Genomic DNA, 20,641 nt, shown 5'->3' with positions numbered 1-20,641 from the left:
TTAAGTGTGTTACCTCAGACCACTACTACCACATATCTACAATACATTAAGTGTGTTACCTCAGACCACTACTACCACATATCTACAATACATTAAGTGTGTTACCTCAGACCACTACTACCACATATCTACAATACATTAAGTGTGTTCCCTCAGACCACTACTACCACATATCTACAATACATTAAGTGTGTTACCTCAGACCACTACTACCACATATCTGCAATACATTAAGTGTGTTACCTCAGACCACTACTACCACATATCTACAATACATTAAGTGTGTTACCTCAGACCTCTACTACCACATATCTACAATACATTAAGTGTGTTACCTCAGACCACTACTACCACATATCTACAATACATTAAGTGTGTTACCTCAGACCACTACTACCACATATCTACAATACATTAAGTGTGTTACCTCAGACCACTACTACCACATATCTACAATACATTAAGTGTGTTACCTCAGACCACTACTACCTCATATCTACAATACATTAAGTGTGTTACCTCAGACCACTACTACCACATATCTACAATACATTAAGTGTGTTACCTCAGACCACTACTACCACATATCTACAATACATTAAGTGTGTTACCTCAGACCTCTACTACCACATATCTACAATACATTAAGTGTGTTACCTCAGACCTCTACTACCACATATCTACAATACATTAAGTGTGTTACCTCAGACCTCTACTACCACATATCTACAATACATTAAGTGTGTTACCTCAGACCACTACTACCACATATCTACAATACATTAAGTGTGTTACCTCAGACCACTACTACCACATATCTACAATACATTAAGTGTGTTACCTCAGACCACTACTACCACATATCTACAATACATTAAGTGTGTTACCTCAGACCACTACTACCACATATCTACAATACATTAAGTGTGTTACCTCAGACCACTACTACCTCATATCTACAATACATTAAGTGTGTTACCTCAGACCTCTACTACCACATATCTACAATACATTAAGTGTGTTACCTCAGACCACTACTACCTCATATCTACAATACATTAAGTGTGTTACCTCAGACCACTACTACCACATATCTACAATACATTAAGTGTGTTACCTCAGACCACTACTACCACATATCTACAATACATTAAGTGTGTTACCTCAGACCACTACTACCACATATCTGCAATACATTAAGTGTGTTACCTCAGACCACTACTACCACATATCTACAATACATTAAGTGTGTTCCCTCAGACCACTACTACCACATATCTACAATACATTAAGTGTGTTACCTCAGACCACTACTACCACATATCTACAATACATTCAGTGTGTTACCTCAGACCACTACTCTACTACCACATATCTACAATACATTAAGTGTGTTACCTCAGACCTCTACTACCACATATCTACAATACATTCAGTGTGTTACCTCAGACCACTACTACCACATATCTACAATACATTAAGTGTGTTACCTCAGACCACTACTCTACTACCACATATCTACAATACATTAAGTGTGTTACCTCAGACCTCTACTACCACATATCTACAATACATTAAGTGTGTTACCTCAGACCACTACTACCACATATCTACAATACATTAAGTGTGTTACCTCAGACCACTACTACCACATATCTACAATACATTAAGTGTGTTACCTTAGACCTCTACTACCACATATCTACAATACATTAAGTGTGTTACCTCAGACCTCTACTACCACATATCTACAATACATTAAGTGTGTTACCTCAGACCACTACTACCACATATCTACAATACATTAAGTGTGTTACCTCAGACCTCTACTACCACATATCTACAATACATTAAGTGTGTTACCACAGACCACTACTACCACATATCTACAATACATTAAGTGTGTTACCTCAGACCACTACCCAACTACCACATATCTACAATACATTAAGTGTGTTACCTCAGACCTCTACTACCACATATCTACAATACATTAAGTGTGTTACCTCAGACCTCTACTACCACATATCTACAATACATTAAGTGTGTTACCTCAGACCACTACTACCACATATCTACAATACATTAAGTGTGTTACCTCAGACCACTACTACCACATATCTACAATACATTAAGTGTGTTACCTCAGACCACTACTACCACATATCTACAATACATTAAGTGTGTTACCTCAGACCACTACTACCACATATCTACAATACATTAAGTGTGTTCCCTCAGACCACTACTACCACATATCTACAATACATTAAGTGTGTTACCTCAGACCACTACTACCACATATCTACAATACATTAAGTGTGTTACCTCAGACCACTACTACCACATATCTACAATACATTAAGTGTGTTACCTCAGACCACTACTACCACATATCTACAATACATTAAGTGTGTTCCCTCAGACCACTACTACCACATATCTACAATACATTAAGTGTGTTACCTCAGACCACTACTACCACATATCTACAATACATTAAGTGTGTTACCTCAGACCACTACTACCACATATCTACAATACATTAAGTGTGTTCCCTCAGACCACTACTACCACATATCTACAATACATTAAGTGTGTTACCTCAGACCACTACTACCTCATATCTACAATACATTAAGTGTGTTACCTCAGACCACTACTACCACATATCTACAATACATTAAGTGTGTTCCCTCAGACCACTACTACCACATATCTACAATACATTAAGTGTGTTACCTCAGACCACTACTACCACATATCTACAATACATTAAGTGTGTTACCTCAGACCACTACTACCACATATCTACAATACATTAAGTGTGTTACCTCAGACCACTACTACCACATATCTACAATACATTAAGTGTGTTACCTCAGACCACTACTACCACATATCTACAATACATTAAGTGTGTTACCTCAGACCACTACTACCACATATCTACAATACATTAAGTGTGTTACCTCAGACCACTACTACCACATATCTACAATACATTAAGTGTGTTACCTCAGACCACTACTACCACATATCTACAATACATTAAGTGTGTTACCTCAGACCACTACTACCACATATCTACAATACATTAAGTGTGTTACCTCAGACCACTACTACCACATATCTACAATACATTAAGTGTGTTACCTCAGACCACTACTACCTCATATCTACAATACATTAAGTGTGTTACCTCAGACCACTACTACCACATATCTACCAGACTAGACTCAGCAGAGCATACCGTGGGGTTTGGGGATAGGACCAGACTAGACCCAGCAGAGCATACCGTGGGGTTTGGGGATAGGACCAGACTAGACCCAGCAGAGCATACCGTGGGGTTTGGGGATAGGACCAGACTAGACCCAGCAGAGCATACCGTGGGGTTTGGGGATAGGACCAGACCCAGCAGAGCATACCGTGGGGTTTGGGGATAGGACCAGACCCAGCAGAATATACCGTGGGGTTTGGGGATAGGACCAGACCCAGCAGAATATACCGTGGGGTTTGGGGATAGGACCAGACCCAGCAGAATATACCGTGGGGGTTGGGGATAGGACCAGACCCAGCAGAGCATACCGTGGGGTTTGGGGATAGGACCAGACCCACCAGAGCATACCGTGGGGGTTGGTGCTGGAGTTGGACTGGTACCTAGAGTAAACACTAGACATACCCTCCTGGCATGCAGTCTGTCCAGTCATTTGATAGTCCAGTCATTTGATAGTCCAGTCACACCTCGCGTGCCAGGAGAGGCACACCACACCAGCAGGAGACCAGTCTGACTTCATATAGAGGAGACAGCCAGGTGGGGAAAGGGTCACGATTCCAATATCTCAGTCACATTTAGAAGTGGAGAGTCCGTTGCTGCCAACACAGCACTGCATTTTAACATTACATTATCCTCTGGGCTTGTATAAAAAACAAAAAGCAGCTACAACGTCTGATGTCAGAACTGCTATTAGCAAGAGATGCATTATTTAAAACCATGATTGTGACGATTTCGTCTGAGACAACAACATCTCAGACCTAAACAGCAGCAAGTAGGTTGTAGACTCAAGTCAAGTAGAGTTGCACATTTTGGGGAATATTCAGAGGTGGAAACTTTCCGTGGGAATTAACGGGAATATATGCAAATTAATATTAATACCGTTTAAAATGTATATGTTTATACCATTGGATATATTTACCATATCATATGGAGACAGAAACATAAACATTTTACCTTATCATAAGTAGACTTCATTACAAATGATTAAATATTTCCATAACAAAAAACAATTTAGTTACGAATTGAACTTTATTTAAATGAGTTGACTCTTCACACGGGATGAATTCACTGAACAACAAAAGAAAGGGAATATTGATCCCCAATGATCCATCGCATCTCCCAAAAACGTTTTCAACATACATCTGTAAAATGATAGTCTAGAAACTAAAGCTTTGGTTGTCTTCCTCTCAGACTTCCTAGTCTTCTCCCTGGACCTCCTCAATGTCCACCTCTTGAACATCAGACTCCATGTCTTCTCCCTGGACCTCCTCAATGTCCACCTCTTGAACATCAGACTCCATGTCTTCTCCCTGGACCTCCTCAATGTCCACCTCTTGAACATCAGACTCCATGTCTTCTCCCTGGACCTCCTCAATGTCCACCTCTTGAACATCAGACTCCATGTCTTCTCCCTGGACCTCCTCAATGTCCACCTCTTGAACATCAGACTCCATGTCTTCTCCCTGGACCTCCTCAATGTCCACCTCTTGAACATCAGACTCCATGTCTTCTCCCTGGACCTCCTCAATGTCCACCTCTTGAACATCAGACTCCATGTCTTCTCCCTGGACCTCCTCAATGTCCATCAGACTGACGCCTCATCTTCACTGTCCCTTTCCAACCTTGTTGAGGATGGCTAGTTGTCGGCTCAAATAGCCTCAAATTTGCCCGGTTGGCCACCAATTTTTCAACCCTTATATTGGTCAGCCTGTTGCATCCTTTGGTGTGTGTGTTCCCAAACAAGGACCAGTTGCGCTCTGAGGCAGCGGATGTTGGTGGGATTTGGAGAATGATGGAGGCAACAGGGGAAAGAGCCTCAGATCCACAAAGTCCCTTCCACCAGGTGGCTGATGAGATATGATGGCACGACTGCCATATTGCATCTCCATCCCAAAGCCCCTCCTTGGAAGTGTACTTCGCCAGACTGCCAAGAACCTTGCCCTCATCCAGACCAAGGTGGCGAGACACGGTAGTGATGACACCATAGGCCTGGTTGATCTCTGCACCAGACAGGATGCTCTTGCCAGCATACTTGGGGTCCTACATGTACGCTGCGGCGTGTATGGGCTTCAGGCAGAAGTCTTCACGCTTTTTGATGTATTTCAGAACTGCAGTTTCCTCTGCTTGGAGCAACAGTGAAGTGGGCAGGGCAGTACGGATTTCTTCTCTTACATCTGCAAGCAGAGTCTGAACATCAGACAGGATGGCATTGTCTCCCTCAATCCGTGCAATGGCTACTGCTATAGGTTTCAGGCTACTTGCCACTCTCTCCCAAAATACATCATCCAGGAGGATCCTCTTGATGGGGCTGTCCATATCGGCAGACTGTGATATGGCCATTTCTTGGAGAGACTCCTTTCCCTCCAGGAGACAGTCAAACATGATGACAACACCACCCCAAAGGGTGTTGCTGGGCAGCTTCAATGTGGTGCTCTTATTCTTCTCACACTGCTTGGTGAGGTAGATTGCTGCTATAACTTGATGACCCTTCACATACCTAACCATTTCCTTGGCTCTCTTGTAGAGTGTATCCATTGTTTTCAGTGCCATGATGTCCTTGAGGAGCAGATTCAATGCATGAGCAGCACAGCCAATGGGTGTGATGTGAGGTTAGGACTCCTCCACTTTAGACCAAGCAGCCTTCATGTTCGCAGCATTGTCTGTCACCAGTGCAAATACCTTCTGTGGTCCAAGGTCATTGATGACTGCCTTCAGCTCATCTGCAATGTAGAGACCGGTGTGTCTGTTGTCCCTTGTGTCTGTGCTCTTGTAGAATACTGGTTGAGAGGTGGAGATGATGTAGTTAATTATTCCTTGCCCATCAGTTCGACCACCCATCAGAGATGATTGCAATACAGTCTGCTTTCTCTATGATTTGCTTGACCTTCGCTTGAACTCTGCATCCAGCAAATTAGTAGATAAAGCATGTCTGTTTGGAGGGGTGTATGCTGGGCGAAGAACATTCAGAAATCTCTTCCAATACACATTGTCTGTGAGCATCAGAGGTGAACCAGTTGCATACACAGCTCCAGCAAGACATTCATCAGCATTTCTCTGACTACGTTCCTCCATTGAGACAAATAACCTTCTGATTCTAGGAGGACCATGAGCTGTTGCCATCGATAAGGTGTCTGATTCATCATTTTCACCTCGAATAGAAGTAGAGGGACTTTTGTCAGAGGTTGCTTGTTGTGAGCGCTGAGGGAACTTTATGCACTTGGCCAGACGGTTCTGCATCTTTGTTACATTCTTCACATATGATTTGGCACAGTATTTGCAAATGTACACAGCTTTTCCTTCTACATTAGCTGCAGTGAAATGTCTCCACACATCAGACAGTGCCCGTGGCATTTTCCTGTAAATATTAGAAAACAATGAGCAAAAAAACTAAACAAATACAATTCCATGTACAGATAAATAGTTAATCAGTTAGATTAAACAACTCCTTAGTAAGATAAATGCTTTAAAATTAAATATGTATGGAAACAGGTGAATTAACACTCCTCAGTTAGCAGACTCAAGCAAGCTAAAACCCACATGGTAGCAAAAACTAACTAGCAGAAATTGTTAACAAGTTAGAAATTATTTAAAACACACTTTGCTGTAAGCTACTATTTACTAGTTGTCATATAAAATATCTTCACCCCACCCAGTATTGTAATCAAAACTTACCAGAAAGCATGTAGTCCTTGGCTCAGACAGTGTAGTAGTGTGGGCTCAATAGCATCTCATTTGTGTGCAAGATCTTGAGAATCAGCTGTACATGTGATGGAAGAATGCACTGTGCATACAGAGGGTTGCGATCCCATTGAATTGGGGACAGTTTAACCAAAATATGCCACAAGACCTAGAATTGTCTTATGTGTATCCCACAAAAAATATTCAATGTTATAAGCTAACTTTTTTTAATGAATTTAAGCAAAATTCCCCAAATTCCAGGGCTCAACTTCCCATGGAAAGTTACCGACCCTTTGCAACCCTAAAGTCAAGTCACCATTTACAGAGAACGTGTTTACTCAGCTCTGTCCAGGATAAACAGATCCCACCCACCTGGCTGCCGTCCCCAGTCCCACGTCTCGATGATAGAGTGATGGACAGATGTCGACACTTCCTCCTCCTCCTTCTTCTCTTTATCGTTGGATTCATCCTTCTTCTGAGTACCGAAGCAATCCGTGCAGTCTTCTGGAGGGAGGGCACATACACAGCATTACAGAACCATCACATTTATCTCATAGCCTCCTAGCATCCTAGCTCCTAGCATCCTAGCTCCTAGGTAAACAATACATCCTGGCTTCTTTAACATGGTGGGGCTGATGAGTGATGTGATGAGTGATGCGTTGGACACACAGATTTGAAACACCTGTAACTGCCATTTCCTGCAAATCCAGAGTCTTAAATGATAACAAACAAAGTAGCAAACACAGTGATTAAGTACAAATGAATTATTTAAGTTTCATTCATATTTAAAATATTTTCCTAGAATTATACTAGCAATTTCATTTTTCAATGGTCAACAGATCAGGGAGCATAGGTATGAGGGCCTGGCAAGAGCAACTCAAGTCATTCACAGTGTGTTCACATGTGTGTGTGAGTGAGTGAGTGAATATGAGAGTGTGCGAGTGTGTGTGTGTGTGTGTGTGTGTGTGTGTGAGGGTCAGGTTAGGCATTTTGCCACTTTCCTCAGTATTTAGCTCTCAGAATCTAACTTTGAACAACAACGAACTTGAATGTTTTAAGTACACAACAAAAACCAGATCAGGACGCCACTTTTGAAGACTGGGAAACATCCATATTTGTTGTTGCTGTGTAGTTTTTAATTCAAGCGCCCATCTAGCATCTAGTTAGCTGTGTTTCTGTAACACACGTGATGGAGTTTTCAAAACTAAATGGCCACTGGATTGATGGAAGTAATCATGATATCATTCTGCCAGGTAGGCAAAGGCAACGTTGACGCTAGTTAACATTTCATTTTGTTTCTGGGAAAGTACCAGTCCAGTTATCATTACAACGCTTTATTTATTTCTGTTCACGCAGAGTCAGGGTATATGCAACAGTTTGGGCCGCCTGGCTCGTTGCAAACAAATTTGCCTGAATTTTACGTAATTATGACATAACATTGAAGGTTTTGCAATGTAACAGGAATATTTAGACTGAGGGATGCCACCCGTTAGATAAAATACGGAACGGTTCCGTATTTCACTGAAAGAACAAACGTTTTGTTTTCGAAATTATCGTTTCCGGATTTGACCATATTAATTAATGACCTAAGGCTCGTATTTCTGTGTTTATTATATTAGAATTAAGTCTAATACCACGGCTCGCTGGGACAAAGATGTCCCCTTGTAGCAGAAGTTTGTTTATTTTGATCATATGGAACGACATGAAACGTTGCACAATTGTAATATATATTATAAACGCAAGGCATTTTCTAACATTATGTTTTTCACAGTGGAAGGGGATTACTGCACCACTACGTAAACCTGTCAGAGCAAAGTCCAAAAGATGGTGCCCCTCTTACATTCCTGGGGAAGAAACCTGAAAATCCTACACTCAGAAAATTACTACTATATTTTAAAGGTTCAGGGGTATTGTAGTCATGAAAAGGTACAGGGTAGATGGGTATTGTAGTTCCTACCTGGGTGAGCCGATTCTTCTCCATTGAAAGTGATCTCTTCATCTTTCACCATCTCATTCCACATCTCACTCAGCCCTTCTGCAGAGAACACTCGCTGCCATAGGAAAACACAGCAACTTAGAGTTTATACTGTGTCTTTCAGAACATAACGACAACGGCCAAGGAATAGGGCTCTGGGCAACAGTAGTGCACTATATAGGGCTCTGGTCAACAGTAGTGCACTACATAGGGAATAGGGCTCTGGGCAACAGTAGTGCACTATATAGGGCTCTGGTCTATAGTAGTGCACTATATAGGGCTCTGGTCTATAGTAGTGCACTATATAGGGCTCTGGTCTATAGTAGTGCACTATATAGGGCTCTGGGCAACAGTAGTGCACTATATAGGGCTCTGGTCTATAGTAGTGCACTATATAGGGCTCTGGTCTATAGTAGTGCACTATATCGGGCTCTGGTCAACAGTAGTGCACTATATAGGGCTCTGGTCTATAGTAGTGCACTATATAGGGCTCTGGTCTATAGTAGTGCACTATATAGGGCTCTGGTCAACAGTAGTGCACTATATAGGGCTCTGGTCAACAGTAGTGCACTATATAGGGAATAGGGCTCTGGGCAACAGTAGTGCACTATATAGGGCTCTGGTCTATAGTAGTGCACTATATAGGGCTCTGGTCAACAGTAGTGCACTATATAGGGCTCTGGTCTATAGTAGTGCACTATATAGGGAATAGGGCTCTGGGCAACAGTAGTGCACTATATAGGGCTCTGGTCTATAGTAGTGCAATACATAGGGAATAGGGCTCTGGTCAACAGTAGTGCACTGTATAGGGAATAGGGCTCTGGGCAACAGTAGTGCACTATATAGGGCTCTGGTCTATAGTAGTGCAATACATAGGGAATAGGGCTCTGGTCAACAGTAGTGCACTACATAGGGAATAGGGCTCTGGTCAACAGTAGTGCACTACATAGGGAATAGGGCTCTGGTCAACAGTAGTGCACTACATAGGGAATAGGGCTCTGGTCAACAGTAGTGCACTACATAGGGAATAGGGTGCCAGTAGTATTATTGAAGAGAGGGCAGCATGTTTCCAAAGGGGTTATTCTTGGACAGATTGATAAAGCCTCTTGTTCTTAAAGAACCAGATTTGGACCTTGTCAATATCCCCAATATATTAGAGACTACAGCAGGGTCACCAACAGTCAAACATAAAAATATGAATAGGTAGGGACATATTAAAAATATAAAAAATAAAGTAGCAAGCCAAATAGAAAAAGTATATATGTTGTAAGGGACATAACATGGGCAGTAGGTTGAATCATGTTGTCAGGGACATAACATGGGCAGTAGGTTGAATAATGTTGTCAGGGACATAACATGGGCAGCAGGTTGAATCATGTTGTCAGGGACATAACATGGGCAGTAGGTTGAATCATGTTGTCAGGGACATAACATGGGCAGTAGGTTGAATCATGTTGCCAGGGACATAACATGGGCAGTAGGTTGAATCATGTTGCCAGGGACATAACATGGGCAGTAGGTTGAATCATGTTGTCAGGGACATAACATGGGCAGTAGGTTGAATCATGTTGTCAGGGACATAACATGGGCAGCAGGTTGAATCATGTTGTCAGGGACATAACATGGGCAGTAGGTTGAATAATGTTGTCAGGGACATAACATGGGCAGTAGGTTGAATCATGTTGCCAGGGACATAACATGGGCAGTAGGTTGAATCATGTTGTCAGGGACATAACATGGGCAGTAGGTTGAATAATGTTGTCAGGGACATAACATGGGCAGTAGGTTGAATAATGTTGTCAGGGACATAACATGGGCAGTAGGTTGAATAATGTTGTCAGGGACATAACATGGGCAGTAGGTTGAATAATGTTGTCAGGGACATAACATGGGCAGCAGGTTGAATAATGTTGTCAGGGACATAACATGGGCAGTAGGTTGAATAATGTTGTCAGGGACATAACATGGGCAGTAGGTTGAATCATGTTGTCAGGGACATAACATGGGCAGTAGGTTGAATCATGTTGTCAGGGACATAACATGGGCAGCAGGTTGAATAATGTTGTCAGGGACATAACATGGGCAGCAGGTTGAATAATGTTGTCAGGGACATAACATGGGCAGTAGGTTGAATAATGTTGTCAGGGACATAACATGGGCAGTAGGTTGAATAATGTTGTCAGGGACATAACATGGGCAGCAGGTTGAATCATGTTGTCAGGGACATAACATGGGCAGTAGGTTGAATCATGTTGTCAGGGACATAACATGGGCAGTAGGTTGAATCATGTTGCCAGGGACATAACATGGGCAGTAGGTTGAATCATGTTGTCAGGGACATAACATGGGCAGCAGGTTGAATCATGTTGTCAGGGACATAACATGGGCAGTAGGTTGAATAATGTTGTCAGGGACATAACATGGGCAGTAGGTTGAATAATGTTGTCAGGGACATAACATGGGCAGTAGGTTGAATAATGTTGTCAGGGACATAACATGGGCAGCAGGTTGAATAATGTTGTCAGGGACATAACATGGGCAGTAGGTTGAATAATGTTGTCAGGGACATAACATGGGCAGTAGGTTGAATCATGTTGTCAGGGACATAACATGGGCAGCAGGTTGAATCATGTTGTCAGGGACATAACATGGGCAGCAGGTTGAATAATGTTGTCAGGGACATAACATGGGCAGTAGGTTGAATAATGTTGTCAGGGACATAACATGGGCAGCAGGTTGAATAATGTTGTCAGGGACATAACATGGGCAGTAGGTTGACAGATATATCGCTGAAGTGACTGAATGAATAGCGTGTCATTATGAAAGTCTTGGAAAACAGTGCAATCAAATGATCCTCTTACAGTCTGATCTGCCTGCTTGACAGTCCATGTGTCAACGAGTGAAGAAATATAGACTTACCCTACTCACATTGCTTCATAAAGTAATCCAAGACCTATTGACTAAATGGACTAACAGCCAAAACAGGCTTTTCAAAGATTCAGGTTCCAATGTCAATAACATGGTTGACACCAGGCAGACGAACATCCAAGTCATATTCCCTATATAGTGCACTACTTCTGATCAGAGCCCTATGGGCCTACATACGAAATAGGCTGCCATTTGGGATTCACCCTTGGACATCATTGAGAGCTGCCTGTCTAATTATGGCAACAAACATTTAGGGGAATACTTGTGCAATACTAGATCAAATGTCGGGAAGAAAAACAAACACATAAACACATACATCACATCGCATCATTTCACACAGTCAGCTTGAATGTTTAAAAAGGGACACTTCAAGGACTTTGTCAATGAGGCCATTTAGCCAACTCTGCTGGCAGATACCCATAGACTTCTAGTCATTGCGCTAACGTTCATCTGACTCTGGGGAAGTAGATAAAAGGGCATCATTGCCAACATCCTGAAGTATCCCCTTTAAGCTGCAGTGGACCTGGAGTTCTGCACCTTGCCTTGATCAAAACCGACCTAACATGCTGGCAGACACGGTAAGACCACCACATTACTGAGGAATCTATGTCTTCATTTATCTTTAACATATTGGAAATAGACAGGTTGAGGAAGACCGATAATACCATTCACTACCACAGGTTAACTGTGCTAATCTTCCATCTGAGATCAGAGGCCCAGTCAGTCTCACTTGATTACTCCAAAATACAGAAGAGAACTGAAAGCAAACATAATAAATAAACCTCGAATCAGGCCTACACACCCAGTAGCCTTGCAGGAGGACGGGTTGGCGACCCCTGCAGGGTGTTCATCTCTAGGCAAGCACATCTACCTCCACGTTCAAGGTTTTAAATAAAAAGGTGGCGTCGACATGATGTTGTAAGAACGAAAAGGTTCACCGTTTCATTGTACAATAGGCCTGCTTTCCAGCCAAGAGGTCTCGTGGCAGTGAAGAGGGCAGTGGTCTTACCTGCAAGTCTATCTTCAGCCATTTGTCATGGAACCTCAGTTGGGCATCCAGGGTAAAATACGGAGTAGGCATATTTACGTCTTCTCTCCTGTCTGCAACCGCACCAAACCCTGGAAAGATAACTAATATTTCAACACAAATATGGACATCAGCAGCTAACTGCCTTTGACATTTTAAAAAGCCTGTTTCCTAGGTGACGATACTCAGCTAGCGAACACGTTTGCAAGCTAGCTATGTTTGTAACAAGGGCAGGACTATTTTTAACAATTTAATCATTATTTTCTAGGGGCCAATGATAGTAAACGGTTGCATAATGCCAGCCACATAGAGCCGAGCCGTGACATATGGCAAACAAAATGGGGTAACTAGCGCATGAGCTAGGTAACTGATGAAGCTAGCCCGCAATGCGGTTAGCCGTTTGTCGTGCCCAAAGGCCAGCAGACGGCAATATTGAGTCGTTTCATCTTATCATCGTGGCCAAAGAAACATAAAGTATGTTACCGTCCCCGAAGAGAATTGAACTTCTTCAGGAAAACAGCCCTAATGTTGTAACATCATTATGTTGTGGTATTATCCCAATATAGTTTACATACAGCAGCTTTTAAATCTACAACATTTGTTGGTTTCAGTCATTTCTGTTAATTCATTCAATATTTATTATTATTATTATTACAGTCTTCCTGTTCTCATTGTCGGAGGGGACACGTTTGCAGACTCACAACTTGTGAAAAACAAGTTTTGGTTTATTTCATTTATCAGTTGTCAATTTATTAAATGGTCTTTTGTTTGAAGCATTCCTGGCCATGTTGAGGACACGGAAGTTACCGGGCCATGTTGAGGACACGGAAGTTACCGGGCCATGTTGAGGACACGGAAGTTACCGGGCCATGTTGAGGACACGGAAGTTACCGGGCCATGTTGAGGACACGGAAGTTACCGGGCCATGTTGAGGACACGGGTCTGGGCTACCGGGCCATGTTGAGGACACGGGTCTGGGCTACCGGGCCATGTTGAGGACACGGGTCTGGGCTACCGGGCCATGTTGAGGACACGGAAGTTACCGGGCCATGTTGAGGACACGGAAGTTACCGGGCCATGTTGAGGACACGGAAGTTACCGGGCCATGTTGAGGACACGGAAGTTACCGGGCCATGTTGAGGACACGGAAGTTACCGGGCCATGTTGAGGACACGGAAGTTACCGGGCCATGTTGAGGACACGGAAGTTACCGGGCCATGTTGAGGACACAGGTCTGGGCTACCGGGCCATGTTGAGGACACGGGTCTGGGCTACCGGGCCATGTTGAGGACACGGGTCTGGGCTACCGGGCCATGTTGAGGACACGGGTCTGGGCTACCGGGCCATGTTGAGGACACGGGTCTGGGCTACCGGGCCATGTTGAGGACACGGGTCTGGGCTACCGGGCCATGTTGAGGACACGGGTCTGGGCTACCGGGCCATGTTGAGGACACAGGTCTGGGCTACCGGGCCATGTTGAGGACACAGGTCTGGGCTACCGGGCCATGTTGAGGACACGGAGGTAGGTCTGGGCTACCGGGCCATGTTGAGGACACGGAGGTAGGTCTGGGCTACCGGGCCATGTTGAGGACACGGAGGTAGGTCTGGGCTACCGGGCCATGTTGAGGACACGGAGGTAGGTCTGGGCTACCGGGCCATGTTGAGTAAGGACACAGGTCTGGGCTACCGGGCCATGTTGAGTAAGGACACAGGTCTGGGCTACCGGGCCATGTTGAGTAAGGACACAGGTCTGGGCTACCGGGCCATGTTGAGGACACGGAAGTAGGTCTGGGCTACCGGGCCATGTTGAGTAAGGACACAGGTCTGGGCTACCGGGCCATGTTGAGTAAGGACACAGGTCTGGGCTACCGGGCCATGTTGAGTAAGGACACAGGTCTGGGCTACCGGGCCATGTTGAGTAAGGACACAGGTCTGGGCTACCGGGCCTGCACGCAAATGTAGGCTTACAAATGTGCCCATGTGATAGAATTTCTGATTGTCTTAACTCACCACCACTAATGAGCTGTGGAGCCTCTCAAAGTTATATTTTTCTTCACCTCAAAACGGCAGGTAAACAAGGTCTGTTTTTACATCCATTGAGAATGACAATACAGACCACTTGACTTTTCCCATCATAATTTTACGTTACAGCCTTATTCTAAATGGATTAAAGCAAAAACAGGTTATTTTATTTTTTCCGATTTATTAAAAATAAAAAAATCACATTTACATAAGTATTCAGACCCTTTACTCAGTACTTTGTTGAAGCACCTTTGGCAGCGATTACAGCCTCGAGTCTTCTTGGGTATGACGCTACAAGCTTGGCACACCTGTATTTGAAGAGTTTCTCCCATTCTTCTCTGCAGATCCTCTCAAGCTGTCAGGTTGTACGGGGAGCTTCGCCGGGCCACTCAGGGACATTCAGAGACTTGCCCCGAATCCAATCCTGCGTTGTCTAGGGTGTGTGCTTAGGGTCGTTGTCCTGTTGGAAGGTGAACCTTCGCCCCAGTCTGAGATCCTGAGCAGGTTTTCATCAAGGATCTCTCTGTACTTTGCTCCATTCATCTTTCCCTTGATCCTGACTAGTCTCCCAGTCCCTGAAACCATCCCCACAGCATGATGCTGCCACCACTATGCTTTACCGTAGGGATGGTGCCAGGTTTCCTCCAGATGTGACGCTTGGTATTCAGGCCAAAAAGCTCAATATTGGTTTCATCAGACCAGAGAATCTTGTTTGTCATGGTCTGAGAGAGTCTTTAGGTGCCTTTTGGCAAACTCCAAGCAGGCTGTCATGTGCCTTTTACTGAGGAGTGGCTTCCGTCTGGCCACTCTACCATAAAGGCCTGATTGGTGGAGTGCTGCAGAGATGGTTGTCCTTCCAGAAAGTTCTCCCATCTCCACAGAGGAACTCTAGAGCTCTGGACCATCGGGTTCTTGGTCACCTCCCTGAGCAAGGCCCTTCTCCCATGACTGTTCAGTTTGGCCGGGCGGCCAGCCAAACTACTTCGATTTAAGAATGATGGAGGCCACTGTGTTATTGGGGACCTTCAATGCTGCAGAATATTTTGGTACCCTTCCCCAGATCTGTGTCTTGACACAATTCTGTCACGGAACTCTACGGAGAATTCCTACGACCTCATCGCTTGGTTTTTGCTCTGACAACTGTGGGGCCTTATATAGGACAGGTGTGTGCCTTTCCAAATCATGTTCAATCAATTTACCACAGGTGGACTCCAATCAAGTTGTAGAAACATCAAGGATGATCAATGGAAACAGGATGCACCTGTGCTACATTTCGTGTCTCATAGGGTCTGAGAATACTTTTGTAAATAAGGTATTTCAGTTTTTGATTTTTAATACTTCTGCAAAAATGTCAAAACCTGTTTTTCCGCTTTGTCATTATGGGATATTGTGTATAGATTGCTGAGGATTTTATTTGATTTAATCCTGTAACGTAACAAAATGTGGAAATGTGGAAAAAGTCTGTATACATATACACACACAGCTCCCTGAGTCAATACATTAGAAACACATTTGGCATTTTTATCCTGAAAAACTCCCCAGTATTTGCCAATGTCACACTTACCCATACCATGATGCAGCCACCACCAGGCTTGAAAATAAGGAGGCAGATACTCAGTGATGTGTTGTGTTTGATTTGCCCCAAACATAAGACTTTGTATTTAGGCCTAAAAAGTGTATTCCTTTGCCAGATTATTTTTATTTATTTTACCTTTATTTAACTAGCAAGTCAGTTAAAGTATTTAGTGCCATGTTGCATACAAGATGCATGTTTTGGAATATTTTTTATTCTGTATATTTGTATTCGTCTTTTTACTCTCTCATTTAAGTCATTATTGTGGAGTAACTACAATGTTGTTGATCCATCCTCAGTTTCCTCCTATCACAGCCATTGAACTCTGTAACTGTTTTAAAATGGTAACATCATGGAAACATCCCTGAGCAGTTTCATTCCTGTCCTGCAGTTCAGTAGGTGGTTTAATACATAATGCACAGCGTAATTATTAACTTGACCATGCTTAAAGATATATTCGATGTCTGATTTGCTATTGTTGCCCATCTACCAATCACTGCCCTTCTTTATGGCGCTTTCAAAAAGCTCCCTGGTCTTTGTAGTTGAATCTGTGCTTGAAATTCAATAATTACAGATGTTGTATGTATGGGGGACAGAGGACGGGTTAGTCATTCAAAAATCATGTCAACCCCTATTATTTCACACAGAGTGAGTCCATGTAACTTATTATGTGATTTGTTAAGCCAAATGTTACTCCTGAATTAATTAAGGCATGCCTAAACAAAGGGTCTGAATACTCATAGAATTTAGTTATCAGATTTTTATTAAATAGTTATTTATTTTTATTCAAAAAATAATTGTTTTTATACATTTAATCCCACTTTAACACAATAAAATGTGAAGAAATGCTTTAAGGCACAGTAACTAGTGCTGTACACACCTTTTCTATGCATGTCCATTCTGTCTTACACACACACACACAGAACAAAAATATAATTTTCCATTAGCACAAAAAGCACGTTTCTCTCAAATGTTGTGCACAAATTTGTTTACATCCCTGTTAGTGAGCATTTCTCCTTTGCCAAGATAATCCATACACCTGACAGTTGTGGAATATCAAGAAGCTGGTTAAACAGCATGATCACTACACAGGTGCACCTTGTGCTGGGGACAACAAAAGACCACTAAAATGTGCAGTTTTGTCACAACACAATGCCACCGATGTCTCAAATTGAGGGAATGTGCAATTGGCATGCTCACTGCATTAATGTCCAACAGAGCTGTTGCCAGAGAATTTAATGTTAATTTCTCTACCATAAGACATAATGTCATTTTAGAGAATTTGGCAGCATGTCCAACCAGCCTCACAACCACATATACCCACGCCAGCCCAGAACCTCCACATTCGGCTTCTTCACCTGCGGGATCGTCTAAGACCAGCCACCTAACGAAACTGAGGAGTATTTCTGTCTGTAATAAAGCCATCTTGTGGGGAAAAACTCATACCGATTGGCTGGGCCTGGCTCCCCAGTGGGTGGGCCTTTGCGCTCCTACCCCCATGTGAAATCCATAGATTAGGGCCTAATGAATTTATTTCAATTGACTGACTTATATGAACTGTAACTCAGTAAAATCGTTGAAATTGTTGCGTTTATATTTTTGTTCAGTTTATTTATATTCCGGTCTCTGACATTACTCGTTCTGATATTTCTAAATTTATCTGGATTATGTGTATTTTTGTATTATTATTGCTAGGTATTACTGCACTGTTGGACCTAGAAATACAAGCATTTCGATGCACCTGCGATTTTTATTTATTTATTTAACCTTTATTTAACTAGGCAAGTCAGTTAAGAATAAATTCTTGTTTACAATGACGGCCTACCAAAAGGCCTCCTGCGAGGATGGGGGCCTGGGATTTTATTTTTTGAAATAATATAAATATAGGACAAAACACACATCACAACAAGAGAGACCTAAGACAACATAACATGGCAGCAACACATGACAACACAGCATGGTAGCAACACAACATGGTACAATCATTATTGCGATAACATCTGCACATCTGTGAACGTGACCAATAAACTATGATTTGAGAAATGCGTTGTACTCCGAATTGTCCCATTACACCGAAAGGCTGAACGACTGCTAGTTTAAGTAAATAGCAGATATTGTCCTCATGCTAGCTAGCAGTAGCAGCCATTATGGAATGGGGTCGCGTTGAACAACAAAGGAGCTGATTGGCTGACACTGCCATTCCAAAATGGCTGCTGTGGCTTCTTGCTATCTATCATGAGGACAAAAAGGACTGTGTTCCGGAAAAACTAGCTAGCCTTCGTTCAATCTTCTCCGTGTAACGTTATCAGTTGTCATATTTGGACAATTCGGAGTATAATGCATTTCTCATCCCTGGATAGAGGTACATTTTCCGAGACATATCTACCGCCGGCTCTGCGGTGTCTTTATATAATATACACAGGAATGATGTCCGACCGTAGTGCAGATGTAAGCAAGCGGTTCGGATCTGCAGGCTACTGTTTGGCTAGCTATATTTTACTTCGACAGTAAGACGTTATAGCTACAAAGCATATCTACACTAGTTACCACACACTTGTTTTAGCTAAACTGTTGGATACTTGCTGTGTTATCCTACTAGCGTTAGTGTTGCCGTTAACCAAATACATGAGTTTACTTTAGCGATGCGGCTAGCTGCATCCAAGCTAACTAACGCGCTAGGTCATAACACATGCAAGGACAGAAGCGTTTCACATCCTGTACACTCGCCGATGTCGCTCACTTCATCTACATTCATACGACAAATGTATACAATTATTTTGTCCTTACCTGCAAGTTTTTCGTATTATATTCTGGCCCCTCCAGTCCTAACACGGGCTTTGCTGCATTACCAGGTCGTCCATATTGGACCCATATGATTGACAGCTGAACCATCCAGGGCATTGAAACAGATGACGTAGCTAGACTTTAGCCAGTCACCGGGACGTGTTAGAATATTTTGCATGCAGCCTTCATTCCTCCCTTGTTTCCTTGAAGTAAGCCTAATTATTGAACAAACGTTATTACAACTTTAGAGAACGTTCCCGTTAGGTCATTAACTAACGTTTTCATATGAATGTTACCGTGATTTCGTAGCAAAACAGAATGCTGCATTCACGGCAAATCAGAGGGTGACCACTCTTAATGGCATCATACAAACACTGCGTGTGTTTCATTATTTTTAGGTGGGTCCTATCTAAAAGATGGGGTACGGTGCAGCGGAACACTCCAGTAAGTAGCCTAGTTTACAGCTTCACCTCCTGGCATGTTTTAGCTGAAGTAGTCTGTCTACATGATCATGTTTTAAATGAGGCATATTTTCCTAATGTACGTAACCCGAGTGGTGCAGTCGTCTAAGACACTGCATGAGGTGTCACTGGTGTACCTGGTTCGAATCCAGGCTGCATCACATCCGGCCGTGATTGGGAATCCCATAGGGCGGCGCACAATTGGCCCAGCGTCGTCCGGGTTTGGCTGTCATTGTAAATAAGAATTTGTTCTTAACTGACTTTCCTAGTTAATAAATGATGGTTAAATTTCAATTATACAAAAATACATTATACAGCAGCATTACTACTCACTGATTGCATAATAGTTTAAAATCAAATTTTATTTGTCACTTGCGCCGAATACAACAGGTGTAGTAGACCTTACAGTGAAATGCTCACTTACAAGCCCTTAACCAACAATGCAGTTTTAAGAAAATACCAACAAAAAAGAGATAAGAATAAGAAATAATTAAAGAGCAACAATAAAATTATTGTATTTATTTTCTTTAACCTTTATTTAACTAGACAAGTCAGTTAAGAACAAATTCTTATTGACAATGACGGCCTACCAGAAGACAAAAGGCCTCCTGTGGGGACGGGGGCCTGGGATTAAAAAATATATAAAATAAATATAGGACAAAACGCACATCACAACAAGAGAGACAACACAAAACTACATAAAGAGAGACCTAAGACAACAACATAGCAAGGCAGCAACACATGGCAACACAGCATGGTAGCAGGGGGGCTAGGGTCAGTTTGTTATATCTGGAGTACTTCTGTCTTATCCGGTGTCCTGTGTGAATTTAAGTATGCTCTCTCTAATTCTCTCTTTCTTTCTCTCTCTCGGAGGACCTGAGCCCTAGGACCATGCCTCAGGACTACCTGGCATGAT

The 20,641-nt window shown here is 42.8% G+C and overlaps 1 protein-coding gene across 1 annotated transcript in view; it reads right to left on the bottom strand.

The window, feature by feature from the left end:
- Nucleotides 1–19,355, bottom strand: part of LOC120054381 (E3 ubiquitin-protein ligase HERC2-like) — a 29,066-nt gene extending 9,711 nt beyond the window's left edge. Inside the window, exons 1-4 of the mRNA XM_039001793.1 lie at nucleotides 19,268–19,355; nucleotides 12,868–12,977; nucleotides 8,913–9,006; nucleotides 7,328–7,459 (exon numbers count right to left, since the gene is read on the bottom strand). Of these exons, the coding sequence (XP_038857721.1) occupies nucleotides 7,328–7,459; nucleotides 8,913–9,006; nucleotides 12,868–12,939 (298 nt within the window). The 5' untranslated portion in view covers nucleotides 12,940–12,977; nucleotides 19,268–19,355. The remainder of the gene's footprint in view (nucleotides 1–7,327; nucleotides 7,460–8,912; nucleotides 9,007–12,867; nucleotides 12,978–19,267) is intronic.
- Nucleotides 19,356–20,641: the final 1,286 nt, after the last annotated feature.

The sequence above is a fragment of the Salvelinus namaycush genome, chromosome 10, assembly GCF_016432855.1.
Source record: "Salvelinus namaycush isolate Seneca chromosome 10, SaNama_1.0, whole genome shotgun sequence".
Classification (NCBI taxonomy): Eukaryota; Metazoa; Chordata; class Actinopteri; order Salmoniformes; family Salmonidae; genus Salvelinus; species Salvelinus namaycush.
The sequence above is the reverse complement of the archived record's forward strand: the minus strand, read 5'-3'. Positions and strand labels throughout refer to the sequence as shown.